Source organism: Lethenteron reissneri, chromosome 54 (assembly GCF_015708825.2).
Source record: "Lethenteron reissneri isolate LAM-NWPU_2019-01 chromosome 54, ASM1570882v1, whole genome shotgun sequence".
In the NCBI taxonomy this organism is placed as follows: domain Eukaryota; kingdom Metazoa; phylum Chordata; class Hyperoartia; order Petromyzontiformes; family Petromyzontidae; genus Lethenteron; species Lethenteron reissneri.
Window position 1 is genome coordinate 7850033 of NC_083832.1, and position 25228 is coordinate 7875260.

At 42.7% G+C, this 25228-nt stretch overlaps 2 protein-coding genes across 12 annotated transcripts in view; both read left to right on the forward strand.

Moving 5' to 3' along the window:
* LOC133356600 (uncharacterized) overlaps nt 1-25228 on the forward strand; it is a 490957-nt gene that overhangs the window by 437960 nt on the left and 27769 nt on the right. The window lies entirely within an intron of this gene.
* LOC133356599 (forkhead box protein P2-like) overlaps nt 1-25228 on the forward strand; it is a 292969-nt gene that overhangs the window by 200952 nt on the left and 66789 nt on the right. For 6 of the 10 annotated variants that reach the window (XM_061574212.1, XM_061574214.1, XM_061574215.1 and 3 more), the window contains exons 4-5: nt 22453-22590; nt 24739-24930. In XM_061574212.1, coding sequence (XP_061430196.1) covers nt 22453-22590; nt 24739-24930 — 330 coding nt within the window. Of the gene's footprint in view, nt 1-13209; nt 13356-22452; nt 22591-24738; nt 24931-25228 lie in introns of those variants that run through there. The other 4 variants (XM_061574211.1, XM_061574210.1, XM_061574216.1 and 1 more) reach the window with 3 other exon arrangements.

Here is a 25228-nt window from a genome sequence, read left to right on the forward strand (position 1 = left end):
AAGTAAACACGCATTCCTCTGCCCAGGTGCTGTTTTATTTTGCCTCGTGGTACCCAGCGGTGCTGAACAAACACTGGACTCCCAGCAACAACAAAAAAAATCCCAATTTTATCAGCGGTTATTATAAACAGCTGTGTAACAGCCGGTCGAAAGAAATGGCTCGATAAAAGTCTGCCTGGCCAAGAGGGTGAACGGTAAGATTACTACATAGCATAGCAAAACATTGTTAAACGGTAAACATGATTGTTAATTAGGATCGTATGAAGTGGAAATAGATAAAAAATAAATAAAAATATAATTTGGTGAGACTGCGTTTGGCAGTGGTGCAAAAGCACAGAGACGAATAGCCATTGCTTGAAATGTGTATAAAAATCATAATTGTTAAGGCAATATTATTGATTCATGTGTTGCGTTCTAGTAATAGTTTAACTTTGTATAACGATACGATAATTATCATTGACATATTGATACGGTAATGGACATGTACAGCCTTTTGTTAATCCACTGCTGGATGAGTGCCTCCCAGTGCATGTGGGTCGTGGTGGTTACTCTACCATACTTCACCAAACTTAGTCCATGTTTGTTGATACTATTAATTTGTACTTTCGTGTATTTAACATTTTACAAAGAAAGTTGTATCCCACTCCTGCTTTATGTGCTTAGTTGAACCACATGATAAAGTAATACCGTACTGTGTGTATGCATATGAGTGAGCAATGCATAGGCACTGAATATGATCAAATAGCTTTAACATTTCTATACTTTTCACGAAATGTCATGGAACATTTTTTTTTCTACAATTGCAATAATGCATTCTACATAGTTTAACTCGGAGCATGTGGAACGTTAACCATTTTCCTCTTGGTTTGTGGCATTTATGAGCATAAAAAAAACACATTTCTCAGTCCAATACGTTGCGCTAAAAAAGTAACGATAAAATGAGTACTCGCATAATGCCCCTTTAAAATGTACAATTCGGAGACCGTTGATATTTTAAAAATAAATTATTATAGGCTTTTCGCTATACATATGGCAAAGCTTATTGTAATGTATAGAACAAGACTGCAGGATAGATTTTGGCAGCTGTAATCGAGTGTGATCCAAAAAAGCATTGTGTCTATTGCAATGTATTAAAGGAGGAAAAGGCAGAAAGGGGGTTGCGGTGGTACAACCAACATTTTTTTTTTAGCCAAAACTCGCTTGTGCATTTATGGAATACAGATTTGTGGCAGGTCATGATCCAACACACTGGACGATTGGAGTTGACAAGCCAGATGCAGGATTTGAACCAGGGCGGAGCAGATGTTACGAAGCACAAACGTTGCTCTCAGATTCAAAGTTGATATGCTACAAAAATATAAAATATATTGTTTTTTTTTTTTAAAGGATTTAAATTAAATATATATATTTACTGGACTTATGTGATCTGTTCTACACATTGGATTTGTTATTTATACTCTGGGAAATTAAGTGTTATCCATTACGGTAGGAGATGCAACTATTTGCACGGACAATGTGTGTATTCAGCATATATTTATCTATTTTATGTTCTGTTGTGTGTCCATTTTTAGCAGTATAATCGTTTTAATTAAATCCAATGTGGTATTAGCATGCTAAACAGTTGCAGTGTGAATTTTTCCTCAACATATTTTGATCATTGTGTTTAAGTAAGACATTTGGCCTCTATTAGTGCATTTTCACAACTTAAACTTGACATACAATGTCCTGATTTTTATTTCTGTTTCGTATGTATGTATGTTGAACTTTTTTCGCAGCGTACGTAACCAATCGTGCTATTTAACATACATTGTCCCAATCCAATGTCTGATTTTATACACTCTATGTTGTCGACATAAAGCGTGCACGGCAGCCCTATAATTCCCCACAATTGCGCACATCAAATGGTACCTCTTCTGAACCTGTTCTAGGTCGACTCAGCCTTAAACATATCCCTGTGGTATGCACAGTACAGAAACCGCACAGCCATAACCCAGTGCTTTGGAGGCAAAAGGTTGGTGAATAACCAAGGCAGTGTGACGTTTATGAGTAGTCGTCATGTGTGTTTTGGTGGATTATCATCAACTATAGCAGCAGTATTATTTGTTGCCATCTTCATCATGATCATCATCTTCAACGTTACTGTTATTACGCTTCTTTACCCAAACCTCAAAGTTTACCAGGGAAACCATCATTATCACCATCATTGTTGTCGTAATTGGCCATCATTTTCGCCATCGTTATCCATTATCTTCATAAACTACATGATTATCCATCATCTTCAGCATCGTTATCATTGTCCATTCTCAACGAAGGTTTCCTCGTCATCATGGTTGTGTTCACGTTTGAGACTGATGGCACAGTGGGGAGCACAGGTGTGGTGCATCTGCCAGTCATCTCAATCAGCTAACCCATAACACCTGGGTCTATCCCATGACCTACCAGCGAGGCCTTGAAGCTTCACATGGCCTCAGAGTGCACCTAACCTGGCACATAAGCCCGATGAAAAACATCACCATCGCTTAGTCGTGAATGGCGGTTGTTGTCTGTTGAGATAGTTGGAACCTAAATGGTTGCCTCACTCCATCGGCGGAGTGAGAGCGATGATGCCTGCATATTTTCTTGGTTCTTTCAGTAAAGTCACGTAGAAGGGAAGTAATAAAATAATAAAAATAAAACATAATAAGTGCCTGCATACATGACCATGATTCCTCATGCAAACTTCTCCAGATACTGATTGGCTATGAGGATTTTTTTTGGGGTATGGATTGTGGCTCTCATCGGTGCTGCCGCAATAGCCACCACGAGAGGGAGCTCCCGAGATCCCCTTCTGGAGGATATCTTCGCGTATACTTCCATGCTGGCCAGCTTGCTTGGAAGAATAAAAGTACCCACGCTTTACTCCACCGCGTGAGACCTGCCCGTCGACTCTGGTGTAGCCATTTATACTGCTGGGTGGACAAGATGTGTGCTTGTTTTTTTGTGGGGATTTCAGAAACTCGCACCGTTGTTTCAACTGCCATGGCTTTTATGGCCCAGTGCACCTAGCCGTAAACGTGCAGTGCTATCGGGCGCGGTCGCTTTGGCATTATTTTTTACTCGCTTTGGAGTTTCGCACAAATGTGAAAACAAACTTCGCATGAATTGAGCCTTAAAAGTTTGAAACACTGTACGTAGCTGAGCTTTGATGTTTTGTGATATGCTGGCAGGGAGTTGCATCATAATTTGCCAAGCACTGTTGATATCATCATCATAAAACGGCCGTTGTCTATCCACTGCTGGATGAAGGCCTTGCCAATCAATCTCCATTCCTCATGGCCCTGTGATCTGACAGTCCGTTCCACCCCGCATCGTTTTGCTCCATCATCGTCAGTGGCCGTCCTGCGGTGCACATTCTCACTTTTCGCTACGATTCCATCACTGGGTTCCGTCTATCGGCCATCGTCCCAACACGGTGGCAAGATGTAAACTACCTCGCCTCTTATACAGGAGGTCGTAGGTTCGAGCCCCTCAACCCTGACGCCTATATATTTGAAGTTCCCAAGTTCTCCCCATGTTCTCTAAGTGGTCGCGTGGATTTTTCTCCAGGTCTTCCGGTTTCTCCCTTCACATTTTAGAAACGTGCGATACATTTCCACGTGATAAGCTTCTTCGTGGAGCTATAATTTGTGGCCAGATCGCTTGTGAAAAAGAACTATACAACTCAGTGGGCCTTAACTGGTACGATAAAAAAAACAGTTTCGATGTGGCTTTGCCCAAACTCGTAAGTACGTTCCTAAACAGACGATATGATGACTCCCATTTGTGTTTGTTCTCTGATCCATGCGTTCCCCCCTACAGTCCCTCTGTGTCATTCCAAGCATTCCACCATGTTTACCTTTGCATGATTCCTCAACGTTTATTCTATGTTCATTGCAGAGCCAAATTCCACCGTTGTCACGATGCACCGATTGGAAACTTTCTTATGCGAGCACGTAGGTGTATTCTAAACTTGTGAGAGTATTGCATCTTGCTCTGCAGCTCCAGTTTGCTTTAGAACAATGGGCTATTGTACGAATATTGTGCGTGTGTACACTGCATTCATCACCCCAAACATAGAAGCAAATACGGCTGTATAAACTGAGCAAAGCCACAGTGCACGATAGCCAAATGCATTCTTGAGTGCACAGGTCTGCGTGGTCAAGAGTATTCATTTAAGTGCAGTTCAGTGGTGATATTCGATTATGCATTTCTACTGAGACATTGTCCCGTCTTTACAATTTCGGGGGGGGGGGGGGGGGGGACACAGTCTAATCGACACGCTTCGAAGTTCGGGTTTTGTTGAGGTCAGTTCTTTGGGGAAGACAGGAGAGCAGTGAGTCACCGCCGAGTGTCGCCGTGCCACAGCGGATGCACTCAAAACAACAACAACGCGTGTGCATATGTGCACAGAAACTGGCGTTTCAGGGTGCAAACGTGCACACACTAACGTATACAAAAAAAGACAAAGATCCTCCGTATCACCTATACAGACTGTTGGGGCAAGTGTGGTTCGCGAGCACCTATGAAGGCCGGCAAGGCACACGAGTGGGTGGGTGGCCAGCACCACGCCCGACCGCCTTAGTTTTCTGCGCCAGGTACTCATTTGAGGCTGAGTCGACCTAGGTGAGGCCTAGGATCGGTTCAGATAATCGTCGCTGATGTTGGCTGTGAGCGGGAATTGAACTTGGTAACACAGCACGCTAACCACTACGCTACCGTATCACTAATTGTTGGTCCAATGTGTAAACATATATTCTCACAGCCACACAAACGTGTGGGTTTTTTTCCATCTTAATTTCTACTTATTCATTTTTTTATCGAGTCTTAAATCGGACGATTGTCATCGTTCTTTCTTTAGCGGCTATAAGGGATCGATTGTTGGAACGCAAGAGCAATTATGTACCGAGCCTGATGTATGGCATTGCTCATATTTTACTGGAAAATCACGTTGGCCTTTGCTCTGGACACTCACGTCCTCGTTATTTGCAGTCTGTGAATGAATGTGAATTTTAAAAAAAACGCACTCGGCAAATAAGAGTGCTCAGCAGATATAATGACTTATAATATGCATTTTCAGCTCTTTGTCAATTCGTTGATGGAAGAAGGCTTCCCGATATTATTTTGGTCTTGGGGAGGGGGGGGGGGAGGTTGTTTGACCATATTTCACCATGATGAGCAGTGTGGGTTGGTGACAAGGGGGTGATCTGGACCGGCTCAGATTTCACTAACCACTGATGTCAGCTGTGGCTATGGATCAAAGTTAGTTTGCCGGATTCAATGGATATAGTGTGCTGTTATAATTATTATTGAGCTGCAATGGCAAGTACAGTGCATTATTCCCTCGTTATTCACGTTGTTACTAATCCACGATTTTGCCTATCCGCCAATCGAATCTGGAACACGGCGCGACTGCATCGAGAGAGATAAAGTAGATGAGAGATGATCAAGTGATCAGAGATAAAGTGATTAAATAAAGTGATGGGATAAAGTGATGAGAGAGAGAATGCGATGCGAGGAAGTGATTAGATTAAGTGATATTTTTCATGTATTTAATTGCTTGTGTATGCACTAATGTAAGGTGATTCACTAAAAAGCGAGGTTTCCGTAGGCCACTATCAATTTCCGCGAAATCTTCTTTCCACGAGCTTCTGCGGAATGTACCTCTCGCGAATAACGAGAGAATATTTCGATTTAAAGCTTTGGTGACTGCAGGGATTCATATTCTTGGTTCTTTCGGTAAAGTCTCGTAGAAGGGAAATAATAAAATAATAAAAATAAAACGTAATGCAATGAAATTCTCACGACGTTGCTGCTTGTGTTGTGGCCAAAACGTCGTGAGAATTTTATTTCATTATGTTTGATTTTTATTATTTTATTATTTCCCTTCTACGTGACTTTACCGAAAGAACCAATAATATAACGAGGGAATACTGCGGTGCCTTCTCCAGGGTGAAACCCACACAGACACTCTTGCTGTCATATTCATCACCACATCACTGTCAACATAAACACCCTCAAAAGCCCGTGCCATTGTGAGCTCCATTAAGAGAACAACACATAGGTACGATGGGAGCTTTTGTTTCGGTCCTGTGTGTCATGCAGCTGCTGCTCGCGAAAATACCATAAACGGCTCTGCGCTGTAATGACAACAGCATGCTTCCGTCAAATTCCTCCACATTGTGGAATCATTTAAGGCACGTGCTGCATGTGTACCTGCCCTGTGTACCAGCGCCAGATGCGTGACGTTTACGATTGATAAAGGGAATGTGCAATAAACAAGCGGTCAGGAGTGCTTGTTTATTGTATCTGGGTGGGCAGTTTCATGCTCAAAGACAAAGATCCCCCCCGTGTAGCCTTAACATACGTTTGGGGGCAAGTGCTGTTAACGAGCACCTATGAAGGCCGGCACGGCACACAAAGGGGGTGGGTGGTCAGCACCACGCCCGGCCGCTTTTGTCTCCCGAGTGGCGATGTCTACACATCGCACCGGGTACTCATTTGAGGCTGAGTCGACCTAGGGGAGACCCAGGACCGGTTCAACTAATCTTCACTGGTGGTGGCCGCGGATGGGTGGGTGCGTGTGTGGGATTCATGCCCACACACGTATCCGCCTGCCCGCCTTTAATATTTCTCGGGGGCTTGCTGCGGTGGCCAGCAACTTGCACGTGACCTAGTGTCACTTGAGGAGAGGCAGTGCCCTCGCTGAGTGGCACGAACCACGCACTCGTTCCCGATGGGGGCCGCCGTATGCTCGTGGCCCCGGCTGCCGGCGCGATGCCACCTCACGTGGCCGCTTGCACCGCGCGAAGTTTGTTCGAACCCCAACAGAGAGCGGGGAGAGGGCGCCCCCTTGCCCACCCTCTCCCCGCAACAGTAGCTGCCATCTCCCATCGGACAGATGAGCAGAATACATGCGGAACATGTGCGCACTGGGTGTGGTCTGTAGCTACTGCCAAGTAAACCATAAGATGGTGAATGAAAGCAGTTGAATATTTATTCAGCCCCTACCCACCTCCCATGGACCCACCCCCCCCACTCCGATATACCCCCCTCTCCCTTTCTCCTGTCACTCCTCAGCCAAAAGCCCCCCCCCCCACCGCCCCTGGCCAAAACATTGCAATTGATGGCAGGCGCAAGTGCCAGTAGAACATTGTCCAATAAAGTGGCCAAGCCGAATTTCCTTTGATTTTGTGCAGCTTAATTTCTGGCTTGCTCTGAGCTCATTAGGGGAAGAGATGGAAACGGGAAGGACAGATGCTGTTAATGTGCTTGAAAAAGCCCTCCATTGCAGAAGCCTTGTAATTATGGCTCAGCTGAAATGAACAGTGTAATTTAGTTTAACCACAGTAATGCAGAACCCATTATGCCGTAATATAGTAATTAAAGCATTTGAAGCAGGGCTGGGCTATCCTTTAGCATGGTAAAGGAGAAAATTTTAATTCTCTTATGGATGTAATACAGTAGTTAACGTTTATTGATAGTATTTAATTGAAAGCAAGACTGGATACATTTAATTTAATTTGCAATTTTTGGTTAGCATTTTTTGTTTTAATTGAGCGTTTAAATAAAAAGTAGAACACATACGCAGATGTTTTACAGTGGCATTATTTATTTAGTTTTTACAAAATAATTTTACGTCTTTCCATATTTATCGCTATAAATGGCACTCAGTATTTAATCTGCATATAGCGCATCCATTACGTGTGGCACATGGCATGTAGATATATACGTGCAATTCAAATGATTACCATGAGAATTAGCACATCCTGCATACAGTGCTTGATAGCACACGTGTCAGGCTGAAAAATTGCCTTAAAATATTTTGCGACTCAAGGTTTAAGTTATGTGCGCATAAAATTGACTCAGCTGCGATATTAGTAGCATTAATAACTTGAATGAAATATGCAATTGAGGTTCAATACGTATGTTTTAATAATGTAGAATAAACTGAATTACATTTGTCAATAATATTCTCAACACTTGGGGAATTAGGTATGATTGAGCCGCGGTAGTTTTTTTTTTGCTACAGGAAGTTTCAATAAATTATTTAACGTACGAGTTAAATTACTGCAACTCTCCATTCTCCACTCCCATTATAATGCCCATGCTTGCTGAACAAATGTGACTCCTCCAAAGCGACCGTGGATTTTTTGACACAACGGGACGAACATTATTAACATGACAATTTTTTACAAACTAGGACATCACGACTCTCATAACAATGGAGTTAAGAATTTTGTTTTAGGACATTATTTATGGAGAGGGGGAGAAAATCAATGGCATTCTATAAATCATGGGCTGTAATGTACTTTTTGAACGCTAAGAAATACCCGTGGGTTCTCTGTACCGGCATGTATTTTACACTTGTTATTAAAATGCACAAATTATTGGCTCGTGTATGAGGGCACGAGTATGTCCTACTGCTTACATTACGTTATCTACATGAACGTGTTATGAAATCACTCAAATATTTTTTATAGACCACCATCGTCAGATATGGTCGATCCACTGCTGGATGATGGCCTCTTGCAGGCCGCAACCACCTCTCAGGAAACCTACGATGCAATCATTCACCCAGCACCTGCACACGAACTGATTTCACCACTCCTTCTCCGCGGTGGACGTTCTGCCATAGCAGTTCACAAAAAGTTCGTACTTTTGCATGAATAAAATACACGCACCACAGCAGATAAAATGTCGAAGCAAAATATCCAAATACTGCTAAAGTTGATGTGACCAATAACACTGGTCAACACACTTTTTCTGGCATAAGGTATTCCAACGGTCTTAGGGCAATTTTGGGGTGCTGATTCCAAATCCGGCTTCAGTTTTTGTCTATCACATCAGGTTTTTGAGATATCAAATATTGCATTTTCAATAAAAACTGCAGAAGAAAAATATTAAATAAATGTGGATATCTACATAAAATGATATTATAAACACACTATCCTAAAAATATAGCACCATATTTTAACACTAAAGCAGTCATTGACTCGCAACAATTTGCAATCATAAGTGACAGAGTTAATTTCGGGTAAAATCAATGAAAATGGGGTATGCCGATAGCATAAAAATTATGTTATAGAGCAAATCTGAGATCAGATTCGGAATCAGCACCCTGAAATTAGTCTAAAACAGCTGCAAAGTCCAGGCTAGAAAAAAATGTTTTTTTTTTTTGACCAGTGTAATCAAACTTGGATCACCAGACTCAAGGCATAATCATCACCAGGTTCGTAGCATAATGTATGAACTACTAACACCACTACTCCAGCCTAGATAAAATGTAAGTCAATACTGAAAAAGGAACTTCATTAAAGCTAAATACGCATCCTAAATATCCTCTAGTGGATGCAGTGAGCAGTGAAAAGTGCAAAGTGTGCGCCAGAAAATAATTAACGTGACTTTTATTTACAAATCCATCAACTGTTCTTGGATATTTTGCTTTAGCTTAGCGAATTATCTATTTGTCTTTGCGCATTCATACCGTATCTACTAGCGGAGAGGACATTTTATTCACAAATAATTTTATTCACAAAATATCCTCCGCATGTTAACACAATTCAACGAAAATCGGAAATTAAATTGGGAGTCAATTGAATGATAGTTTTCACAAACTTGAGTTAGTAACGAAAGGTAAATCAGCAATTATTTTCCAACCAAATCACCATGAATGCACCCAATCTGATATCTCAGAAACCAAGTATGGTGGACAACATTGCATACCAGGTGTTATAGGTACTGTGTATTGCTAAGAGAGGCAGTGTAGTGGTGAGCGACCCGAGCTCGATTCCTGGTCATGGCCAACACCAGTGACGATTATTTGAACCGGTCCTGGGCCTCCCCTAGGTAGACTCAGCCTCAAATAAGTACCTGGTCTGGTGTATAGTAAACATCGCCACCGGTGAAACAAAGGCGGTCAGACGTGGTGCTAGCCACCCATCCCCTCGTGTACCGTTCCGGCCTTCATAGGTGCTCGCTAACAGCACTTGTCCCAACAGTCAGTTCAGGCTATACCGAGGATCTTCGTATTGCTAAGAAAACTGCAAGTTGTGGCTAGATGACAGCACAACAGTGGGTGTGGTACACAGATTTGGATTGAGTCTGTGTAATGATCTCTGCAGAGTTTAGAGTGTTATCTCCCTTGCATGCAACGGGTTTCTCCGTACCCCGTTGTCGCCTTCCCCCACTCGCATTGATTAATGGAATTGGCTAAACTTCTGCTTTCAGGACCCTCCTGAAAGACATTCTCGAGATTCAGTGGTAGATGCCTTGGTAATTATTGATATTACCATAAACAATTCCCCTGCCTTCTCATATCACTAATATCGTCGTTGATTTTTATTTGTGGGTGCATGACAGCAGAAAAGTTTTTTTTGGTCACAATCATACGCCTCGCCGACATGATAATCTTTTGACTTAAAACTTTCGTGACTGCAGGAATTCATATTCTTGGTTCTTTCGGTAAAGTCACGTAGATAGAAAATAAAAATGAAAATCAAAAAAATATTTTTTAAATGAATTAAAAGAATAAGACCTGATAATCATTGCATTTGTTTTAGGCGTCTTCAAAATGTAAAATGATTGCATTCATAAATAATAATATTTTTTCGCATTTTGTGCTCGGTTGGCAGGTTATCTGCCCTTATCAACATGTTTATGATCGGCTGTTTTCCCCATAGGGAGCAAGGCTTTTTTTTTCTTTTTGAGTGACTGGGGCCCCGTGGCTTCATTAGGGCTTTTCTCTCTCGCAAAGGCCACTGTGTACCAAGAGGGCTGGGCCAGTGTTCTCATTAGAGGCTCGTTTGCGCCGCTCTGCGCCAGCCAGATAGCCACCTCTGGCTGTCCCCCCTCAGGGTACGTGGGTTGCGGTGCAGTCCCCTCGACTCTCACGCACAGCGACACGCTGCGCCCTGCGCAAGCGCGGAGCACACTTATCCTGTGTCTCCACTTACCTCCAAACCCACTATGCGACTTCCACATCCAACGCTTGCTGTAAACGATGGGATAAACCAATCCCAGCAGGAGAAAGGGAAGAATCGGGCCAACTTGTTTCAGCTCTTTTCCTAACTTGTAGCTGAGACAAGGCTGAGAGCATTTGTACGTGCAATGTGGGTGGTCACGTGTCATGCATGAAAGGCATGATGGGAAGTCGTGCCTTCCTGGCCTTTGTAAGCACACATTTACGTGTGGTAAAATATACTTCGTGCAGTGGCGAGACTCATGCATCGCTTGACGCTGGCGCAAATGCCATGGGCAGAGTGTCCGTGTTTTTTTTATTAGTTAGTTTGCCTGTTTGTTTACCTCTTGAAATTGAGGGCACATTTGTATTTTATTTCCAAAAAGGTCATCCTTCACGAGCATAACCAGTGTTTGTGTCGCCTTGCTCATGGGAGAATAATGTGGATTGAAGAATACCGAGAATGCTGTCCGCAATGTCCTACGGACACCTACAATGACCAGTACCGGATTCAGTTTGAGTTGGGTCTTGGAACTTTGTGTATTGCAGTTTCTTCCCTTCACGGGTTTACCACCAGCCATGCCTGATGATGCCACAAATTCTATTTTCTTATTCACATATATTATTTCAGCCTTGCATTTCAAAGGCAATACACAAATTGTTAACCTAATACAGACAGTTGAAAGAGGCAAACTGCATGCATTTTGTTACGTAATTTTTAGCGATACACATAGTGATGCATTAGTTTAAATTACTAAGTTATCTGCAGGATCTATCACAGTGCTACAGCATTGTGTTTCATTGTGTGTTGAACTTATTTCGCACCGTACATAGTCTAGCGTGCTAATCGGAGGAGTATCTACATCTTATTTTTTTGGGGGGGGGCTCAAAATCCGTGCTCCCCCCCGCCTTAACTTATGGAGTCGCTGCGTTAATCTGATACCGGCTGTATGTATGCGTGGAGTGGTGTCGTTTTTATTTTATATATCGGGTGCACTCCACCCAAGTGCCCCGAGTTCAATTCCTGACCATTGTGACAGCAGTGCCCAGTTAGAATCTGAATCTGGCCTGGGTCTTGGATAGAGGTCATCAGCCTACAGTGAGCACCTCGGACGCAAGGGTTTACCTCCTGCACCAGTGGGAGGGGGTAAGGGGAGTGAGGTCAAAGACAGCTCTAGATGCTGGCCATAACATCACCAAGTGTGCCTGTGTTAACCTTAATAGGTGCTCGCGACGAGTGCTTGCCATAAATGGGCGGTTTGTGTGTATGTGTGCATGTCGGACAGCTGGGTCCTGGTACCTGGAATAGGCAGTGATGTTAATACGTTCTGTACCATTTTCTTTATTTAATATATATATTTTTTAATGAAATAATCACCATAGCTGGGAGCAATTTTTGAATTATTGTTAACTGCGTGGCATTGAATATCACTCATCAACTTAAAAAATAGATATGCAAATGTATAAGAAAGCCGATTTTATTTAACAAGGTTGACTTTGCGAAACACAATAGCCCAATTTTCGAATGGATAGCATCCAAGGAATGTAGTAGATACGAAACATTTACCAAAATATGTAGTCATTAGTATGACCTTGTTCTTTCAAGAATAAATAACACTTTCAACGTATTCTTTTCGGGCGAGCATTTAGCATAATAAAAGCGCGGGGTTGTAAAATATTTTAATCATTTTATTTTGTTTCTGTGCTTGCACCTAGCATTGACCTCAGATGAATAATGAGAGGCAATGAAATCTACTTGACCATTCCGGCTCATTTCAGTCTTCCACTCCTCAATTCGGGGTTAAAGAAAAGCGTCGAATGACTGAGGTGTATTACACCGGTAATTATCTTGTCGCGAATTAAATGTAACCGAAAGCGCCTGTAATGCACACACACAAAAAGTTCATTATAAGGAAGGCGGCGAAAAATAGATAATAACCAAGCAAGCCATTAATTTTGCCACTCTCATTTAAGCGGGCTTAATGTATGTCTGACAGGAGTGGAGGCCAGATAATGTGATTTGCATTTAGTGCATCAGAACGGAGGCCAAGCATGCTCATTGGTCGTCTAAATCTCAAGGCACTCCACCGCCGCGCTTTCCGAAACGACGAACCAGAAAAACTGTCATAATGCGAGGTGTTCGTCACGGGCGTGTGTTGCCCTCGGCACGTGTCGCCTTCATTTTAATATTCATCGGTGAGAACGTCTGTTTTTTTGGGGGGGGGGGTGGTGGACGCAATTGGACGCACGCGTGCCACTGCCAGACGACCGAGCGTCCGCGCGTTATTAACGGGAGTTGTTTAATTTAGGTCCTGCTGCATCACACGCAAAAAAATAGCTCTTTGCATGCGTTAACTTTCACCGCACACCTGCCTTCGAGGTAAGACGTCGCCGAATGTGTGTGTCGTCGTCGTCGTCGTCGTCCCCTTTTATTTAATTATCAACGAATACTCTAACTTATTTATTTATATTTGCGTTAAATAATTATTTCGTGGGTGCCCCCCCCCCCCCCGTCTTGTGTTTCGCCTGTTGGGTTGTTGCTAATGCTTGTTGTTTCGTAATTTGGTATCGTTTTAAAAATGATTTAAGACAGGGTAAACGTTACCTCTTTTCTAAACAACCGATCGAATGCCGTTGCAGTGTTTAGTAGACATATCTGTCCGGAGCAAACGTATCAGTGTAATTGTTACAGTTTTTGGTTCTTGCAATGTACACAAAAAAAACGTGATTTTTCGTAGTCTTACCAGAGACTATTTTCAACTGCATGTGCATTATAAAGTAATTTGTTTCATACGTGTGATGGCTTTACATTTAATAATCATGGTTCTAGAAGCTGAAAAATATCCAAACGTAATAGATTTTTTTCACGGTAATATGAGTTTTTGTTAAATTCAACGCAGACAATATTACATTAAAGGTTTAAGTATGTGTTTATAATATTTTTTGACCGTATATTTTTTTTTTATTTAAACTGGCTCGATATTAGATAAGAAATCTACGACTGAGTTCATGAAACCGTTATTGTTTTTTTACATTTTTAAATGGACGGGATATGCATGCGAATGCCAACTGCCGTTCTTTAAATCGTGAGTTTGCACGTTTTAGACAGCATTCAAGCTTAAAAGCTATCTGAGGCAATGCGCCATTCAAAATATGTCAATTGGTGCGAAGATGACGTGACATTTTCAGGTGCGTTTGTTGACGATAAATGTGTTATTATGGCACTAAACGAAACTGCACATTGGCCAAATTAATTGCACAAGCTCTTTGCCTCCTAATGATAGTATTATTATCCAGTGTGTTCAAAGAAAAATAGTGCTATCTCTCACGTAATTTTATTCACCGGCATTTATAGTTTTTTGGCGGAGTGCTCTTCTTTCAATAATGAAGGGGTGGCTAATTAAATGAAATGTTAAAGCGGGAAAGATAAATCATTGTTGATCAGCGTCGAAGCTTCAAGCGTATTTGAGTAAGGCCCACAAAATAGGAGGGAAATTGGTTTCTTGTAAGAATAAGAAGAAAAAAATGTTGCCGACGTCATTTTAATTTTCATGCATTTGCGCTAATCTAATTCATCAATGCTAATCAGCATCTGAGAATCACAACTTAAGTGTGAAAGATCCACTGAGCTGATGGTGTCGAGAGCTAGTGGCTGAAATAGTGTTATAAAAGGCTATGATCTAAGCCTCTTGCCTGCCATCATTAGCAAAAGGCCAATTTTAGCTGCTTAAGGTTCACTCTATGTTTAAGTGGGGTAAGTTTTTTGCACTGCTAATTAAACCCTCTGAGAGTAAAAAAAACGCAAGTGGTGGTGGTGGTGCCCTCTCTTGCTCTCTTTGGTGGCTTTTCTTTTTTTCGTCTCCTTGTCTTTGTTATGGACCTATTGCTCCAGATGTAAACCTCGGCTGACTTCTCAAGGCAATGATTTCGCCGGGGGCAATTCACTTCTCACCAATTTTTGTTTTGGATTGTCGTGACGTTGTACAATTTTACGACAACGCACCCTTTCACCGTGATACGTATAACTGAAAAAAAATTCGGAATACATTTGTAGGAATTTCGATTTAAAGCTTTCGTGACTGCAGGGATTCATCCTCTTGGTTCTTTCGGTAAAGTCACGTAGAAGGGAAATAATAAAATAATAAAACATAATAAAATACAATTCTCACGACGTTTCGGCCACAACGCAAGCAGCCGTCCTCAGGTGAAGAACAGGTCTATCGGAAAGACAGCGTCTGAATGAAGAACAGGTCTGTCTTTCCGACAGACCTGTTCTTCACCTGAGGACGGCTGCTTGCGTTGTGGCCAAAACGTCGTGAGAATTATATTTTGTAATGTTTAATTTTTTATTATTTTATTATTTCCCTTCTACGTGACTTTACCGAAAGAACCAAGAAGATTTGTGGGAATGTTTTGATCTGTATGTGACTGCAAAGGGAATAAGGTTTCAGTTATATTTTATAATTATTGTCACTGGTTATGAATTTACTCTTCATATTGTGAGTAATCATGAAACAAAACATGACGTTATTCGTTTTAACAGAAACAACAACAGATTGGGCTTGTCAGCTTCACATTTGCAGCAAAGTGTTGGAAAATAAACATATGGTGTAAAAAAGAAATGCTCAACCAATTCCTTAAATATATTTTTAATTGTAATTGTAGCATGATTATTGCAATTGAATACAAAGTTGAATTTCCCTCTCCAGGTGTACAAAAACAAAATTCACAAGCCAGTTGTAATTTATGCCATTCGTATAGCCGATCGGCACAATTTGCAATTGCGCTAATTATACGCAACCATGTCTACATCCATTAACCTGCCAAATTTCCAACATTGTTAGGATCAAGGACTGAGGTGCAATATTTGAATGTAATAGGGACAAGGGCAGTTTGTTTGAGAGCTCTGATACACAACCACCAAGTCTCCCCCCCCCCCCCGGAGTGTCTGAAACACTCAACAAAGCCCTCCACGCCTATAAAGCGATGATGGGAAGGAGTCATTCACGAACGGGGTGACGGGTTCAGGGGAGACATACTCAGGCCTGGCGAAGCCTGGGTATTAGACTTCTCGAAAGCTATCCGCAGGCCTCTCTGTGAGTACTTGAGAATTACTTATCGCTGTGCTGCAAGCGAGATGTTACGTCTCGCTTACATCTCCCTTGCTGTAAATGGTTTAGGAGTCATGTTGTAAGTCCCATGAGCACTTTTCATTGGAAGCGCTCGCAAGCAATTTCATTAGCAGCGATGTGAAAGCGAAGGTTGATTTGCTTGGTGTTTATGTTGGCAAGACTGCTCCAGTTCACCTCGATTCAGAATGTCCTGGTAAAGATTTTCAGTTTTTTTTTATTGAATTGATAATGACGTTACGCAAATCGCAAGCGGTGTAGCTGATTTGTCGCAAGAGCGGTCGTGAGAGGTTGCATGTGGAATGACGAGGGCATTGGCTGCACATTAGCTGGGATGAGGAAAAAATAAAATAACAGCTCCAAATCGTTGATAGACCCTAAACTGGGACAAACCGTGGCGGTTTAACAAAAAAAAACTCGAAAACCGGGTCCTTGAGGTATTTGGGTTTACCTGTGTCTGCTTGTCACTGCGCCCCTTTTTGAAAGGCACAGCAATCCAGGTCATTTGCATGCTAACCGGTGGAGAAATGTGTCGGAGGCTATGGGCTGAGAGTGGGGACAGGAGAAAGTGAGGGAGAGCGATGCAGGCTGGAAATAATAAAAGAAGTGCTAAAGTTTGACCTTCATTTGTGGTTTTAAATTAGGGCAGATAAGCTGAGGAAGGCAATCAAGAAAGGGAAGGCTTATTGACTGCAAAATGAGAAGGCCACGGTTGTGAGTTTGCATACTGCCTGCAGGCACGACATAAAAAACTAATGTACAGAATGGAGGCTACTGCACCAGATATAAAAAAGCAAAAAGGACATTTGCCAGGTTTTATGAGAAGGATGGATATCTGCCCCACTACACCCGCAGATATTGTACCTGCTTTATAACTGCGTGATGGAAATTGATCATTTTTCAATATGACGGCTAACAAAGTTTTTCAGATGCTCTACACGTAAGTCATTAGATATTAGGTCTGTTTACAGAGCATCTGTTTTTTTTTTTTCCATGGGGGCGGGTGTTGGGCATAAACATTTTCCTGCCGTTAATGTTGTTCGTTCTATGATTCCATCGCGGCAGGCCCGCCGCAGAGTCCGTGTGCTCAATTACACTCGTTGTGATGACAAAAATGTGAACGTAAAAAAAAGCAAGGACAATTGTACTCTGGTCTATGTGCATACCTCGAGGATGCTTATGAGGTGCTCTTTAGTTAAATGCATGCAATCTAAATATCAACAAACCCACTGTTATGAATCAAAATAACAACCTTTGAAAAATCAACACAAAATCACAGATTTGGAGATTTTCGGCAATTAAAAAAAGAAAGAAAGATGAAAAACACATTTTTTTCGTTACCGTTGAATTTTTCGTTAAAGATTATTTTTGAGGGAAAAAATAAATAAACGCAACTGCGCTCCAAAATGGTGTTCAGATTCCTGTTGGAGCATCGTCTCTGAATAAATACATGCACATATAACCTCCCCACCACTTAGATATCAAACTACCTCGGTTACCTGGTAATTGTCCTACCTAAGCTATCCCACAATTCCCAGAGGAGAGCCATGCATTTGGAACATCATGGGATCGCCAATTATGTTGAGCAAAATTTCCAGTCCTGAAGGGGACTTCCAGGCAAAAGAAGGAGAGCATAAATTGAGAGTAGAATCGAAGGGTGGAGTGGAAGTAGATACGAGGAGGATGGTGGATGTGAATTCAGGTAGAAGTTACACGAATAAAGAGAAATCTGCCATTCAGTCATAAATCTTCTGACTTAGAAGAAAATTTAGCAGAAAAGAGACTCGGTGCCATGTTTTAGCCGTTCCGGTCACATATGAATGTTTGTTGAACGTCTTCAACACCGTACGTAGCCAACCGTGCTAATCGGAGTTGCTGGGGAAGGACAACAAACACACAAAAAGCAGTTCTGAAGAAATAAAACGTAATAAAATACAATTCTCACGATGTTTCGGCCACAATGCAAGCAGCCGTCCTCAGGTGAAAAACAGGTCTGTCGGAAAGACATATCTGTTCGTCACCTGAGGACGGCTGCTTGCATTGTGGCCGAAACGTCGTGAGAATTGTATTTTATAATGTTTTATTTTTATTATTTTATTATTTCCCTTCTACGTGACTTGACCGAAAGAACCAAGAAGACGAATCCCTGCAGTCACGAAAGCTTTAAATCGAAATTTAAGTTCTAGAGAAGTTAGTTTTGAATCTAGATTTAAAAGTGCATAGCTCCAGCAGCTTCCTAATATTGGAAAGGAAGAACGTTCCAGACGGCCTTAGAACCTAATCTTTGTCACCTCATTCGTCTCTCTGTTCAATATTGTTGGCATTGTATCCTGACAAAATACATGGCCACTTAATGTAGTTTCACAAACAAATTCACAGATTCCCAGCTCAACCGTTATTTGTATTGAAGACTTCGAATATACAGAACACATGTGCTCGTAACTTTTAAGTCCCGTGTCATTGCTTACGTGGCGATCTATTGAAAGCCCTTTCAGTTTTATGCTTCTCAATGTATCAATGCTGACCAGTGATGCTGACCATACTTCACCACACTGATCATCGCGTGTTGGTGAAGGTGGGGAGCATAGACCTGTGAGCATAGAAGTACAATGTGACAACACATTTGGTTGGACTGCCCTCTGCTGAATACCGGGGAGGACAGCCCTGCAGCTGCCTATGACAACCTGGCATGAATGTTTGTGACCCATCATAGGGCTATCCAGAGTCAACCCTGCATCAGGTTCCGAGATCAGATGAGATCAGATGTGCTTCGAATATCCTGAACATGTTAATGTCGGAGCGTATCTTTACGGTATCACTCAGGCGTGCCACGTTTGATAGATAAGGAAGGTAAACTGATAAAATCATGGAACACACCGTACTATTCAAATCGAGACTATCCATCTATGTGTGCACTAACTTCCCACGGTAAAATCCCAAGAACTGGGAAGGTGCACACCGTTTTTCTTTTACCATCCCATCTGTGGACCACTACTACTACTACAGAAGAAGAATATTTTGCTTTGCAAAAAATAAAAAAAACACTCGATGCCCGAATGTTTGTTCTATAATCGAGGCGGGTGTCACAGCTGGGTAGAGCTAACAGCACGTGGATATTGTGCACGACGATTCTTGCAATACATTTTACACAATAACTGCCTGCAACACACAGAGGTACGGCCACAATGGTAAATGGTAAAACAAGATACAAGTGGTCACCAATGCTTGCCACCTTGGCTTCGGCGGGTAGACAAGAAAGCTCCAACAAGTCCCGTTGGGCTGCTAAAGAGCGCTTAAGGGCTAAGTGTGTGGGGAGAGCTTCGCTTGGTCAACATGTCAGTGGATATATTGCCTCTCACACCTTCACTCGCTCGCCTGAATATATTGGAAGATGAAAAGGGACCTTGTATTGAAATTCGTTCGAGAGGGCGGTGTGACGGTTGTAGCCATTGCAAACCACTTGTCCGTTGGGCCGCTTTTTCCAGGAGTTCCATGCTGAATGCCTCATTAAACTAAAACGGAACTGAATGCTGTTTTATTCTTGCCAGGCAAGGCACACTGAGCTATACATCTATTCTTCAGACGCGACCTGGCCACAAGCGATAGCTCAACGAAGTGGCTTATCGTGTTGCAATTTATATCAGCCAAATAATCTAAACGCGTGTTGATTCTAAATGTGGAGGGAAAATCCGGAGGACCCGGGAAAAATTTCACGCGACCACCATGTATGCATGTATGCTGAACCATGGGGAGAAATGCGAGCTCCAAATATACAGCAGGTGTCAGAGTTGGCATCGAACCCATGACCTCGTGCATACCAGCCGAGGTAGTTAACATCGTCGGAGGATTATTGCGATGTGCCAGCCTAACAGCACCATCGGAGTGTCTCGGCGTCATAGAACGAGATGCTGGTTCGTGTAGGTGCAGAGCCTTGTTGGACGCGGGCCACAGAGATTGAGTTTGTCGACACGTATTCCCGTAGGTAGCCAGCCCGACGGCCACGGCAGCCACACGCAGTGACGGAGCCAGGATTTTCAGGTAGGGGGGGCAACCCCTCCAGCAATAAAAAATGATAGGAGTTGTTAGTAAGGACTTGTCCCTTGCTTTTTATTCGACGCGTGTGCGGCGATGGCGCAGCCATCGATCGAGGGTCGAATTCGAGCCGTGTTGTGTGATCGGCATCGCGCTCGCTGAAGGTGCTGGATGCCTTCGGCGAAGTCGTGTCCTGTATACGCAACTGCGCACAATTATGTGAGCCACTTATAACTGTTTTGCCGTTACTGATTGCCAATTATGGACTCAGACTATTGTCCTATCATCTCCTAGAGTCCCTGGCACGTAATAATAGGCTACACAGTGGCAGTGGGGGTCGCAAAATGCCGATTTATTATCTATAAACCCCAATGATCCAATCCAAATTAGGGATTTCGATCGGATCATTAGGGGGCCAGGTACCACCCCACCCTCCCCCCCCCCACTGGCTCCGCCAGTGGCCACACTAGCGGACTCATATTTTCTCATCAATGTGGAAGAAAGAACGCTTCCTCCTTAACGAGCAGCCTCACCCGCAATTATGAGACTTTGCTGCTAAGTTTTGTTTTTACATAAACCCTGCGTGCACGTCCAGTGGAATTACTCAAACAACTGTCAGGTGTTTAGCAAAACATTTCGAGGAAGCTGCTTGTCCGTGTAGCTTACATGTACAATGTGCCGTGCTCAGCGGATTGTAAGGTAACGCTGAAAGTAAGATACAACACATGCACACACACTCGTGCCTAGTAATAATGTAAAGTTCTCAAAAAAATGTGAATTTCACACAAAAGGAACTAATGGATAATAAGACACCCTCTCCCCACCTCACATTTGCTTTCCAAAAAAAAACCGGGATAATTTATTTAGATAATGTGGAGAATACGTGACACGCATTGCATTGAAGTCGAGCGGAGTGATCTACTTTACAACACGTCTGTAAAATAGCTGTTAAATAGGCAACATTTCATCCAGTGACCCTTCTGCACAACAGAGCGATCCCTTCGTAGCGGAGAGAACTTTCAGGTTATTAATTCGCATTCCGTTCTTTGATGCAATTGCCAGAGTCGTTGCCGGTTTTCTCTACGCGTTCTTTTTCTCTTCCCGAGGGCAGTGTTTTGACGAACATGTTGATTTCAGTTGTCGCTTGTGCTTTTGCACCACTGCCAATGCACTATCACAGAAAAATAAATTCGCCTACGTTACGATAATAATTTTTCAGGCTCAACCCCCGTGTGTGATCATTGGCCAGACTCAGTGGCTTGGCTATGCACAATGTGGTTGCAGTAACTGTGCGTAGCCGAACCTGGCAATGGGTTTTCAATACATTTTGTGAATGCCGTTGATGTAAGGATGAAACAATGCAAGTATTGCAATATGGGGATGTATGCAATAAGATACATTTTTTACTTGTTCAGCAAAAAAATGTGCATATGTAATCTATATATACATCTAAAATACAGTTCTAATAATATACAGTCCTTTGCCAGTCAGTTGCTGGATGAAGCCATTGTAATGATGTTTTGGATCACGGTGGTTGTTCCAGCATACTTTAGCTGCGCTGGTCATTGTGGGTGGGTGATACGGCCACCCAAGACTGGTTCAGAGGTCACGCACTGCTGGTGTGAGCCATGGCTGGGTTTTTAACAAATGTAAATGTATGCATTGTAATCATCTGTGCGGGTATGAATGTCCATGTGCATGACATATTTGGCATGTAATCAATCGACACATTCACGATGCAATGAAGTCGTGATTCGACTCCAGCACTGATTACTCCTTGACTCATTTTCACTAACTCCTTTGTATTGTTTTTTAATGTTTCTTTTTTGCGTGTGCGTCTCGCTTGCACAATTCCGTTCACTCTATTAGCCCAAACACCCAAAACATTCCTTATACAATCCACGTATATCCTTTCCGTAAATGACACGTGTCTCCCCCGTCGCGCGTATAAGTATATCTATATATACATACATCCACGCGTGCATCACGAGCGTGAGAATTAATTTTTAGTTTGGCGAGTCGCGACGCGCCGTCACGTGGGTCGGCATCTATCAACATATGTGCGACGTGCTCGAGTGTGGTCGTGTCGGTGGCCGCGCGCGCGCGCGCGCTCACCGCCCGCAACGCGGCCGATCAATCAGCCGGGACGGCAGCAGCGGCCGGCGTTTAACGCCACGACGCTTATTGCGCGCAAGGCCGTGATTATTCGACCGAGCGAGTGACTCCGTGGGGGGTGGCGGTGGGGGGGTTGGGGTGGTGCGGGAGTTGTGGACGTGCTAAAATCTGGACGGTCTGCCGCTGTCTCTTCTCCTACAGGTGCCGGTGTCCATGGCTATGATGACTCCGCAGGTGATCACGTCTCAGCAGATGCAGCAGCTGCTGCAACAGCAGGTGCTCTCCCCGCAGCAGATACAGGTCCTCCTGCAGCAGCAGCAGAGTGTGATGCTGCAGCAGGTGGGTCGAAAACCCGAGATCCTAAAGCATACTCCCTCCCTCCTGCTGCTGATGGATATATATAAAAACGCTGCTGCGCTTTTTTTTCTCTGCGAAACGTGACAATGTAAGAACGGGCGGCCCCCGAAACGAATGCATGTCGGTGACTGCCGGCCTCGGGTCCGACTTTCTAAAGAGAGAAAAAAAATATCCCTAAAATGGCACTTACCTGGCTACATAACGGACGTTTAATAGGATTACAGTGATTGAATGCGAACGATGGTGATAAGTGTATGATGGAAACAGTAATGCAATTGGCGTTGAGCAAATGCATCAATGTGATTGATAATGCCCGATTGCCGTTATTTAAGCCGGGTTAAGAGCCCATTGAGAACGGGAGTCTTTTTTTTATTTTTTCAATGGAGACCTGGGCCAAAAATCAATCACAGCACAACAGAGATACGTCGCACAGAAAGAATAACAGGTTCCTCGGTGCAAAAACTATTACAGGTGGGGAAATGAAATAAATGACAGGAACAATACATATCGATCTTCATATTTTCTCAGATAAGGATACTCCTTGAATGTGTTTACATTCAAAGTGAGTTAATCTAATGATAATCATGATAACCAGCCATGGCCAATCCACTGCTGGATGAAACCCCCCAAGTCGCCACCATCTCTGACTGCTCTGTGATGTAACAATCCACCAGTCCCGTGCACATGGGCCGATTCCATCGCTCCATCTCCTCAGCGGGCGTGCCCAATTGGTAGCGTTCCATTCCTTGGCAGATTACAAAAAATAAGATGTCATGATCTCTGTTAGAGGTTTGATAATGTTATTTATATTTATTCTTAATTTTTGTTTTACTTTAGATTGAAACCACTTTCATTTTTTTGTACAATTTTAAAATAAATGGTTAGATGACTGACTGTCTGGGCAGCAAAATGTGACAAAAAGACACAAACATGAAAAAAAATCAGGCCAACATCAAATTTATTATCACATTTTTTTTCTCAATACTATATTGCCCTTAGCCCATTGCAATAATAATTTACTTATCCCCGTGACGTTGCTTTGTGCATAGTTCAATTCAGTGATAAATGTTATCGGCGTATATCCATTTGTGAACTACAGTCCACATTAAAAGCATTACAACACTGCCCGACAAAGACGTGTTCTGATCAAGTTCAATTTATTTGGTTTGATTCCTGCATGCGACTTTATTTTTCAACGCCTTTTAGAAGCCTCTCCGCTTGTTGTTAATCCTGGCCCAACTCACCCCGCCCGTCACAACCCTATACCACTTTTCAAAAGCATGTCTTTTTTTTCTAAACATATATATATATAAACATCAGGAAAGCTACCTCCCTTAGCCATCCCTTTAGATTCAGGCGTTTTTCTCAGTGCATGTCCTTCAGAGCTGGGCTTGCGCCCTTTTGTGCTGGCTTGTGTTCTGAAATTAGCACATCAGTCATGCTTTTTAGCAAGTTGCATAGGAAGTGGGGCTGTGGAGCACTGATAATGCACGCTCAGTTGGGTGTGCGGGTGCAGGTAAAGTCATTCACGGCCGCAAGATAAAAGGATTGCTGTTTGCCTTATTAACATGTCCTTCAGCTGGCGGGAAGGGCTGGTATTTGAGGGGGGAGGACTTTTCAGTTTGTTCATTTGCAAGATTCTTATCGCCTGGGAGGCCCGGGAGCGAGGAATTGCTGACAGATTAATTAACATTGTCGGCAGGTGTTGGCATCCTGTTGAGTATAAGATAATGATTGCTCAGTCACACAAAAAGGAAAAAAACCCTAACACCTTGGTAGGTCAGAGGCCTCAATAGGATCTGCAGTTGACCTGAGTGAACATTGGTAATAGAAGGGAGTAGAAAACTTAAAAAAAAATATTCTTAAATCAAATTTGCATAGCATTTCATTTTTTGGTACCCTCTTTTGCACAATGTGTTCAGCAAATTAGACGATTGTGTAACTAAAGACATCCATTGTAATGACATGTTCAATTAGGAAATGAAATTTATCAGTATATTTATACAGTGGTTTGAAATTCATTTCTGTTTTATGTTAATTCGTAGATTTGTTTACATTAAATTAAGTGTAAAAAAAAAACGCTCAATATTATCTGTCTAATGCTGTCGCTTCGATTTCTCCATTTCACAGCCGATCTCGTCTTTTTTTCAGCAACAGCTGCAGGAATTTTACAAGAAGCAACAAGAGCAGCTTCACCTGCAACTGCTGCAACATCAGCAACAGCAGCAGCAACAGCAGCAGCAGCAACAGCAGCAGCAGCAACAACAGCAGCAACAGCAGCAGCAACAACAGCAGCAACATGCTGCCAAGCATGCAAAGGAAGTACGTGTTTTATATCATTCTCTGACAGTCGCAAACTCACTGCATATTCCATGACCAGGTGTTAACTGTTCTTCAATGGATGTATTGCAGGGATGTTATTTGCCTGTGATTTCCCATTGAGTTTGACTCGTTGCTTCAAACTATTAAATGGGGTGCCACATTGGCAAAATGTTAACTCCCTCACCTGGTATACAGGTGGTCGTGGGTTCGATCCTAACCTGTATATTTGGAGCTTTCATGTTCTCTACGTTTTTTTCCCTCCACATTTGGAAGCATGTATTTAGAGTATTTGGCCGCT